The sequence below is a fragment of the Apteryx rowi genome, unplaced genomic scaffold, assembly GCF_003343035.1.
Source record: "Apteryx rowi isolate R43461 unplaced genomic scaffold, aptRow1 scaffold_498, whole genome shotgun sequence".
Classification (NCBI taxonomy): Eukaryota; Metazoa; Chordata; class Aves; order Apterygiformes; family Apterygidae; genus Apteryx; species Apteryx rowi.
Genome location: NW_020450758.1, coordinates 583,453 through 592,641, shown reverse-complemented (window position 1 = coordinate 592,641; position 9,189 = coordinate 583,453). Strand labels below are relative to the sequence as shown.

The 9,189-nt window shown below is 58.3% G+C and overlaps 1 protein-coding gene across 1 annotated transcript; it reads left to right on the top strand.

Annotated features, from left to right (window-relative positions):
- The first annotated feature begins 558 nt into the window (after positions 1 to 558).
- KCNE3 (potassium voltage-gated channel subfamily E regulatory subunit 3) lies at positions 559 to 887 on the top strand. The gene has a single exon (XM_026079281.1). The coding sequence runs from the start codon at positions 608 to 610 to the stop codon at positions 869 to 871; it is 264 nt and encodes an 87-aa protein (XP_025935066.1). The 5' UTR covers positions 559 to 607; the 3' UTR covers positions 872 to 887.
- Positions 888 to 9,189: the final 8,302 nt, after the last annotated feature.

Below are 9,189 nucleotides of genomic sequence, written 5' to 3'. Positions count from 1 at the left end.
GCGAAGGGGTCGGCAGAGCGGCCAGGTCCGTGCGCGGGTCCTGCTCGGCCCCTTCCTCCTCCTCCTCCTCCTCCCCGTCGCACCCTGGGCCCCGACGGACGTCCCATCCTTGGGATGCCCGGGAAGAGTCTCCGGGATGGATGCTTATTCCTGCCCGGCTGGCGCACGTGTCCGTCGGAGGCTGCTCGGCGCTCGCCCGTGCCGRAACGGGTTGTTAAGCCGAGCTGCCTCCGAAGTGGCTTCGTTAAAAGGCGTCGAATGCTCTCGCTCCCGATTCGAGCGGATTTAACTCGGTTTAGGACCGTCCGTGCGGGAAAGGAAGGGAGCGACGCCGAGCTGGGGCTCCTTGCCGCCGCGGGGTGGGGGGGTCTCTGCGGTGGGGGGCTTTACCCCGTGCCGTGGTGCCGGACACCCCCGCACCTTCCCGCAGCCTGGGGACCCCAAAACCTCCGGGGACTTTATCCCCTCGGTGGAAGGACCGAAATCCGAGGAAGGGGCTGCTGCAAACCCGCCCTGCTCCTGGCTTGGTGTTGCATTGCAGGAGGTGCTGGAAGGACCCGTTTTGGGGGATCYGTAGGGTCCTTCTTCCCGCAGGCTCGGCGAGGCCATGGAAGCGGGCAACGGCACGGCGACGTGGCACCGGAGCCTGCACGCGGTGCTGCGGGCCCTGAACCAGACGCTGCAGGGGGGGCGCGACGCCGGCGGCCGCCCCGGCCGCGACGACAACGCCTACATGTACATCCTCTTCGTCATGACGCTCTTCGCCGCCACCGTGGGCAGCCTCATCCTCGGCTACACCCGCTCGCGCAAAGTGGACAAGCGGAGCGACCCCTACCACGTCTACATCAAGAACCGCGTGTCCATGATCTGAGCCGGGGCGGCACGGCGTTCCCGGGCGCCGCCGTCGAGCCCGGCCCCAGAGCCGYGCGGGAAAAGGCGCCGCGTTCCCGCGGAGGGGACGGATGGGGACCGGGGCTCGACCTGCCTGGGGGGTGGTTTAAAGCGGGAAAAGGCGCCGTCGCTCCGCTCGGACCGGCCAGCGCTGCATCCGAAGGACGCTGTGGGCTTCGCGATACCCCGTAGCTGTAGAGCYGGGCTGGGCCCTGCTTTTCCCACCGGGAATTAAAGGAGGGGGTGTTTTCCGGAGGTCTCGGCTCTGCTTCTTCTCCGAGYGGGGCAGCTGGTGCGGTTCGGCACCTTGGGATGTTTCAGCCCATCCGGGGACTGGGTGCCCCACAGTGCCCAGCGCTTCGGTGCCCGGTGGCATCCCTCATCCCGGCCCCTGAGCCCGGGATCGCCCTTCGGAGCAAGATGCGGGCAGCTGAGCACCGCAGCGAGCCCCCCGGCTGCCGGAGCCTGTTCCTCCCTGGCGCTGGTCCCGAGCATCGCCGAAGCCACCGGCCTGGCCGGAGGCGTCCTGCCCCGCGTCCCCCCAAGTCCTGGCGGTCCCGGCACGGTGATGTCGGAGTCCTTCCTGCTTCCTTCCTGCGGCGTGCTGCCGGCTGTAGCTTTGCCCTTTTGTACCACAGGTCTCCGGCGTGTTTTCCACGGCGGCGAGCRCGGCGCGGAGGACGGGAAGGGGACGTTCTCGGGCTCCGCCGGGCTCCTTGGCTTCGTTGCCGCTATTAAACCGGACGGCTTTGGCCCTGAGGCCGATTGGCAAGGAACGGCTCCCGGGCAGGCCGTGAAAACACCCTTATCCTTCAAAACAGGCTGCGAGAAACCTGCCGACGCCGGGCCGGACCCGGAGCTGGCCCCAGCGCCGCTTCGCCCGCTAATAAGGTCATAATTAACGCCTTTAAGTGCAGCAGGGTTTGCACGAGCCCCGAGCGGAGCCAAGCCATAACCCAAAACATCATAGCGGAGGCGAAGGTATTTTGGGTAGGGCTGGAAATGTCCGGCACTGCAGGAAAAGGGATGACGGGAGCTTGGCAAGGAACCCAGGGGGTCCCCAAGCTCTTGGCCAAGTCAGAGGGGGGAGGTTGGGGAGGTCCTCGGGGGGCTGCCCGYGTTGGGCTGAATCCCGGCGGTTTCGGGTCCGGGGTTTCCCCGGACGGCCGCTGCCGACGGCCCCGTCACCGGAGCGGAAGGGCAGCCAGCCAGGGAGGCTTCGCCCTGTTTGCCTGGCGGTTGCGGTGGTGGGAAAAGAAAATAAACCCCTGTGGGAGCTTTATCTGCAAATAAAGCGGAGAAGCCAGGTCGGGCTGGGCACCTTCCTCCTCCTCGAGGCGTTTCCGTGATCCCTGGGCTCCGCTTTTCTCCACCTCCGGGGCGCTTGCCCTCCTTTTGCCTCGAGTCGCAAAAACGCTGCCGGAAGACCCTGCGAGGGGGAAAAACGCCGCCGCCAGGAAAGCACCCTGCAGCCAGCGTCGTCCCCTCCGATTTCTTCTCCAGGGACCCCACGAGTCCCCTCGGAGCGGTGGCCCCAGCCGGGCTGGGTGACAAGGTGCCAGTGCCACCTGGCGGCAGCTGCCGTGGGGACCCGGCGCCCGGAGCACCTGCTCCTCACCCGGGGGGCTGCTTTAGGCGCTAATCCAGGAGCTYGGGGATTTCTCCCGCAGCCGGGAACGAATCCCTAAATCAAACCGTGCGGATCTCCCGACCGTCGCGGGCGTTTTCGTGCTGAATAACGTGACCTGGCCTGAAAAGAGCCACTTAAAACGGGGCCGCGACCCCGAGCGCGCTCTGCAAGAGCCGTCCCCACGCGTGCGAGCGAGCGAGCTTGGACTCGTGCAATGGTTTTTTATCTGCAACCAGCTTAATGCGAGCTTCAAAACGGGTGGGAAAGACTCCGGGGGATGGAGCTGGGCTAGGGAAAAAAAAAAAAACAGAGCTCACGGGAGGCTGATTTATCTCGGGTTTTTGCTTCTGGGCATGCAGCAGCGAAGCAGGGGTAAGACCACGCACGCGGCGGCGCGCCTGGACCTAGAGGAGGGCGCTGAGACGTCGTCTCTGTGGGAATCAGGGCTGACCTTGCCTTAACGGGAGCAGCGAGCGCGGCGATACGGCCGTCGGGGAGACGGGCGAGCGGCGGCTCGTTCCAGGAAATGTTTTGATCCTCGGCGTCTCGATAAGAAACGCGCAAGGTTGAACAGTAGTAGCACGGTCCCTGATAAGCGATGGGATCTGCAAGCGATGGCAGCCGAGGCCGGAAAACGGTGTGTCAGGGGATAGGGGCCGTAGCCGGTTTGGGAGGCTGAGCATGCGCCGGTCTGATAGCCTTCTGCGATGGGATGACTGGCTGGGTAGATGAGGGGGAGCAGTGGATGTTGTGTGCCTTGACTTCAGCAAGGCTTTYGACACTGTCTCCCAKARCATCCTCATAGACAAGCTCAGGGAGTGWGGGCTAGATGARKGGAYRGKGAGGTGGMTTGAGAAGTGGCTGAATGGCAGAGCTCAGAGGGTTGTGMTCAGWGGCRCAGAGTCTAGTTGGAGGCCTGTAGCTAGCGGTGTCCCCCAGGGGTCAGYACTGGGYMCARTMTTGTTCARCTTYTTCATCARTGACCTGGAKGAAGGSACAGAGTGCACCCTCAGCAAGTTTGCTGAYGATRCCAAACTGGGAGGAGTGGCTGATACCCCAGAGGGCTGTGCTGCCATTSAGAGAGACCTGGACAGGCTGGAGAGGTGGGCGGAGAGGAACCTCMTGAAGTTCAACAAAGGCAAGTGCAGGGTCCTGCACCTGGGGAGGAATAACCCCATGCACCAGTAGAGGCTGGGGGTTGACCTGCTGGAAAGCAGCTCTGCGGAGAAGGACCTGGGAGTGCTGGTGGACACCAAGTTGAGCATGACCCAGCAATGTGGCCTTGTGGCCAAGAAGGCCAATGGTATCCTGGGGTGCATCAGGAAGAGTGTTGCCAGCAGGTGGAGGGAGGTGATCCTGCCCCTCTCCTCAGCCCTGCTGAGGCCACATCTGGAGTCCTGTGTCCAGTTCTGGCTCCCCAGTCCAAGAGGGATGTGGCACTACTGGAGCAAGTCCAGCGAAGGGCTACAAAGATGATTAGGGGACTGGAGCATCTCTCCTATGAGGAAAGGCTGAGAGAGCTGGGCCTGTTTAGCCTGGAGAAGAGAAGGCTGAGAGGGGATCTTATCAACGTGTACAAGTATCTGAAGGGAGGGTGTCGAGAGGATGGGACCAGACTCTTTTCAGTGGTGCCGAGGGACAGGACGCGAGGCAACGGGCACAAACTGAAACACAGACATTTCCATCTGAACATGAGGAAAAACTTTTTCACTGTGAGGGTGACAGAGCACTGGACCAGGTTGCCCAGAGAGGTGGTGGAGTCTCCTTCCTTGGAGATATTCAAAACCCTCCTGGACGCGATGCTGTGCAGCGTGCTCTAGGTGACCCTGGTTGAGCAGGGGTGTTGGACTAGATGATCTCCAGAGGTCCCTTCCAACCTCAACCATTCTGTGATTCCTTGAGTGTCCCTGCACTGCAGCGGTCAGACACCAGAWGAGCATCCCCTGCACTGCAGTATTTGGACACCGGACGAGCATCCCCTGCACCACAGTGGGAGTTCCCCCGTGCTTTCCTGGGGTAACTCTCCACTTCCCCAGGACCCGCTCGGCCTCCACGCCAGCAGTGGCTGCTCATTTTGCTCCCAGCACCGGTTGCAGCCCCTGCACTCTGAGCCAAGCGTTGCAGCACTGCGTGGCTGTTCAGCTTGGTGCATCAACATCACGGGGCAATGCTCATTTGCTAATTAAACGACTACTAGCTATTAAGGGACCTGCCGAGCTCTCTTTGTCCCTTGCATAAATCTATCAGGAAAAGGTCCAAAGTGCGGGGTGGAAAAGCTGGGGTGGCTGAAAGCGGTTTGTACATCAGTGGCGATCGTTACCCACAAGAAACAGGACCCAAAGCCGTAACGGTGCTGGGCCACGCCACGTGCAGCCCTCCGGAGCTGGCGTCCTATGGAAACGCGAGCGGTTTTCAGCAGTGACATTACTTATTTATTATTGCCCATCTTCGTCTGGAGCGAGAGCAGAGGTAACTCGATCAGCCCTTCTCAGAGACAGCGGGTTGGTCATTGCCTGTGTTGCCTTAAAGCGATTTTCTGGGACGAGATGAGGTCATCATCATGGGAACAGGGCTGCTTCTGGACACACAAGCTCTTTCTTCAGGTCGGAAAACCTACAGTGTCCAAAACACACCCATTTCTTCTAAATATATCAGTTCATCGAACCAAAGGCACAGCCCGTCCCTGCAAACCTTGCTCTGCCGATGCTCCTGCGGCGTCACGGCTGGAATGACACCGTTGCTCAGAGTAAGGTTAGGAACAGAAGTGATTTAAACCAAAAAAAGAAAAAACCCATGAGGAAGCTCTACAGGCCAGCGAGGTGCTGGGATCAGCTGCCTGGGGAGCGGGGGGGACTCCTCTCGCGGGAGGTTTTTAGGAGCAGGCGAAGCAGGTATCTCCATCCGGGAGAAGAGGAAGGGCCACCTGGGGCCAGCCCAGGTGAGGAAGGATATGCAGGTGCTGGTGATAAGCGATAAGGACATTATCAGGGAACCGGTCATAAAAATAACCCTTTGGACAGTGCAATTGTGGGTCAATTCAGTTCAGCTTGGCTGCCATATACATATGTACGAGAAACTGCCGCGCTGGGTAGGAAAAAGCAATACTTCTTCATAAAGACCAAGGCACCATCAGGTAATCAGAAAATCCCAGACGTCCAGGATCTCGAGCTCTCCTCCGTACAGAAGGTTTTCAGTGCAAATTTTCTCAGTTCTCCATAATTTACCCCGCGCTTCAGGGTTGGTTGAAGGGATAAAAGGGGGTGAAAAGCRTTTCGCCCGATCCTCGCGCCTTTCTTGCTCTCCCATCAGGGGAAACGAGCCCATCACATCTCTTTTCCGCATGTGGACGTGGCCGGGCGGTCAACTGCTCAGCAGAGCACGCGTGTGGGCTATTAATACCTAGCGGGAAGGATTAAAAACAACCAGGTCTGCGTTAAGGTTGCCGGTTTGTAAAGGACAGGCTTTGATACGCGGCTCACCCCGGTGAAAGCCCGGCACACTAACCCACTGCGCTGCTTAGCCCTCCATAAATGTTATTACCCCCGTGCGCAGCAGCTGATTAAACCCCAGATTAAGTGCTTAGTCACGGGAGCCTCTAAAACGCATTTTAGCGCAAACGATGAGGATGCCGAGAGGTGACGAGCCCCAATTCCCTGGCGCTGGGTAAATAAATGATAAAACAAAAGCGATGCTGCTGAGGCAGGACGTAAAAATTGCGGGTTCATCTCGCGTGACCCTGCTTGCTGCAGAAACCAGAAGGGCAGAAAAACGACCGGGAATATCATGGGAGCCCTGGGCTGTTTGCAGACGATCCGGAATAAACCGTCATGGAAACCTGGGCTGTAACTGAGCCGTACCGACGCGGCTTGGTCCTGAGCCTCTCCGATGCAGAGGTGGGCAGCTCGGTGTAAACACCRGAGTCAATCCCGTTTATCCCGGACGAGGATTTGGCATGCGGTATTGCTTTGCTGGAGGACGCTTACATGGCTATCCAGCTGGTTTTTATTTGCGATGTAGTGTGATATCGCCGAGCGTTTTGCCATTCTTCCATGGAAAAATGTTAAATGCATTTAATGTAATTTAATGTGAAAAAGGTGCGTCGTTGTTCAGGGTGCAATACTGAGACGCTGCAAACTCAGCCCTGCTGGGCAGACAGGCCATGCGCAACCCCACCAAGGGGCACGGATTCGTTCTCTACCACTGCGCCGTATAACTGCAAATCCCAAGCCGGGGCTGCGCGTCATTAGCAAATCGCTATTAACTTCCATTATTTTGTCTGCATGAGAAGAAAACATTCATCCTGGGGGCACAAACAGCTCTCTGCCATTGCAGAGATCAGCTTTCCTAACTCTTCTTAGCTCTTAAATACACCAGACTTAGTTGTCATCTCAAGTACATGCCATCTCAACGCATCAAATCCCTGCAAGTGCTCTCTAAGCCATATCACCCATAATCTTTTTACGTGATTGCCCTGCTTTGGAGTTGCTCCGGCTGCCTGTCGTCTGTTTTACGCAACGTAATGTCTCCAAGTTAGCTAACCAAAGTCCTCTCACGAGGAAATATTGGAAATTAGTCACTTTTTGACTTTGGGGGCATTTGCGAGCGCCTGTGAAGAAGTTTCAGACCCTCCAGGCTGTGGTTATTCCTGGGGAAGCTGTTTCTGAACTAAGCAGCAAACACGTTTATCTTCTGTGAGGGTGTTTTATCTACAAATGACAGTCTGTTCTTCAAGGAAATTATCATCAAGGAATGTTGATATCTAAGGGATTGACAGTTCTCCTATCAGGATATCTGTGATGAAGGGCAAATCCTGTTTTTAGTTGCGAGCATTGATAATCCCAGGTGTGGGCACTGCTGTCACCGTCCAGCGTGAAACTGTTTAATGAGGCTCAAGCTTTCAAGTGCAAAAACTTCGGCCTGTTTACACTGACGGGAGAAAAATCACCGTTAGGAATAATTTAAAATGTTCATTAAGGCGCATAGGAAAAGGAAAAAAAAAAAGAGACAAAAATCAAACCAATCGAAATATGAAGTTTAATTTTAACAGCATGCCTTATTGCCTTTCCAACTACTTGCAGGGCTTTTGTCAGGAAACACTTCTGTTTGGCGAGCTCTGAAAAGGTATTTTAAAGCAGGTATTTTCTTGTTAAAAGGGAAAATGAGGCAGGGCCCCCTTCCTGCTGACACGCAGCCTCGCTTGCTCTCCTAGCACCACCGCCGACGGAGGGGTCCCCAAAATGGCCTAGGGACGGAGCATCCCACCCACGGACGATTTGATTCATCTCTCCTGCCTGATTTCCTCTCAGTGGCTTTATCAGTGTCCGGATCCTTATTCTTCTTCCATGTCAGAAACAATCTGCAGGGAGTGATGATAGGAGACTATTCCCATTTATTTCCTTTTTCTTGTCTTTATCTTCTGCTGACCTTTATCAGCAATTTGGTGTAACGGGCCGGTGGAAAGGTTCATCTCCTCCCACCGGCTCAAGTCCTTGGGTCTCGAGAAGGATTTTTTCGTGCCTGCAGCCAGGAAACCGGTCCCTGCAAGCCATTGGCGTGAGATCTCGGAAGAGGAGAGGGTGCGAAAACGAGATTTTTTTAAGCTTCATGTGACAGATCGCTCCCTTCTATAATTTGCACTTCCCAACAAATCGCTTCGCTAAAACCCTGGTTAAACCCCAAACTGCCTCCCTCTCGTATCAGCCGTCTCCCGCATCTTTCCCACCCCTCCGTCGCTGTGTTTCGCGTCTCTGGGGGCTGCCGGCTCCGGAGCAGCCATCCCTTCCCCCTCGGATGCAGGGATGAGCGCATCCCACCGCAGTGCCGGCCCGTCGCTATGGCAACCCGAGGATGTGCCACAGAGACCAGACGTCGGGATCCCCCCCTCTCCCCGGGGGCCTGCTGCGGCGGGAGAGCCTGGATGAGCTCACGGGGACGGGAAATTAAATTAGGACGGAGGCAGGGGGTGAACGCAGAGAGCGAGGGGGGRCGGTTTCCCTTCTAATCGAATTGGCGCTGAGGCCTGGGAGCACGTTTGAAGGCGGGTTTGTTCCCCAGGGCTGTTTCCATTAGCACAGCGTCCACCTCAGGCGCGGGCGCGACCAGGCCGGTTTGGAGGCCTCGCTCATGGGTGAAACCGGGAGGTTTTACGTTTTCTTCCTGTCCTCTTGGGGGTCCTCTCTCCCTCAGCCACGATGCTCCCCAGGCCTCCTGCGCCCCCCAAAATACAGCGCATGGGTGGTGCGACGGCCACTGGCACCACGAGGGCTGCCACGGGGAGGCCGGGTTGGGGGGTGCAGGAAGGGGTTATGTGATGGGAGAAGCTGGGACACCCTGAGGCAGGGCTGCGGGAGGGAGGTAGACCTTCTGCCCCTCCTCGGCCCTGGCGGCTTCCCCTCACAGGCGAGGGGGCGCCCGCAAGGGCTGCCGGGAGTTGTAGTCTCGCCCCACCGCCGCGCCACGCTCCCTTCTGCGACCCGCGGGCGGCGGGCCGACTACACTTCCCAGCATGCACCGCCGCGCGCCTGGCCTCGGGCGAGCCGGCGCCGGGGGCTGGGTGGGCGCGCCGCGAGGGGGCCCCCCGAGGGGGCGGAGCTCCGCGCGAAGTCTCCCCGCCCGCCCCGGGGAGGGGGCGTGGCCAGGGCGCCGGTGCCGCGATTGGCGAGGCCGGG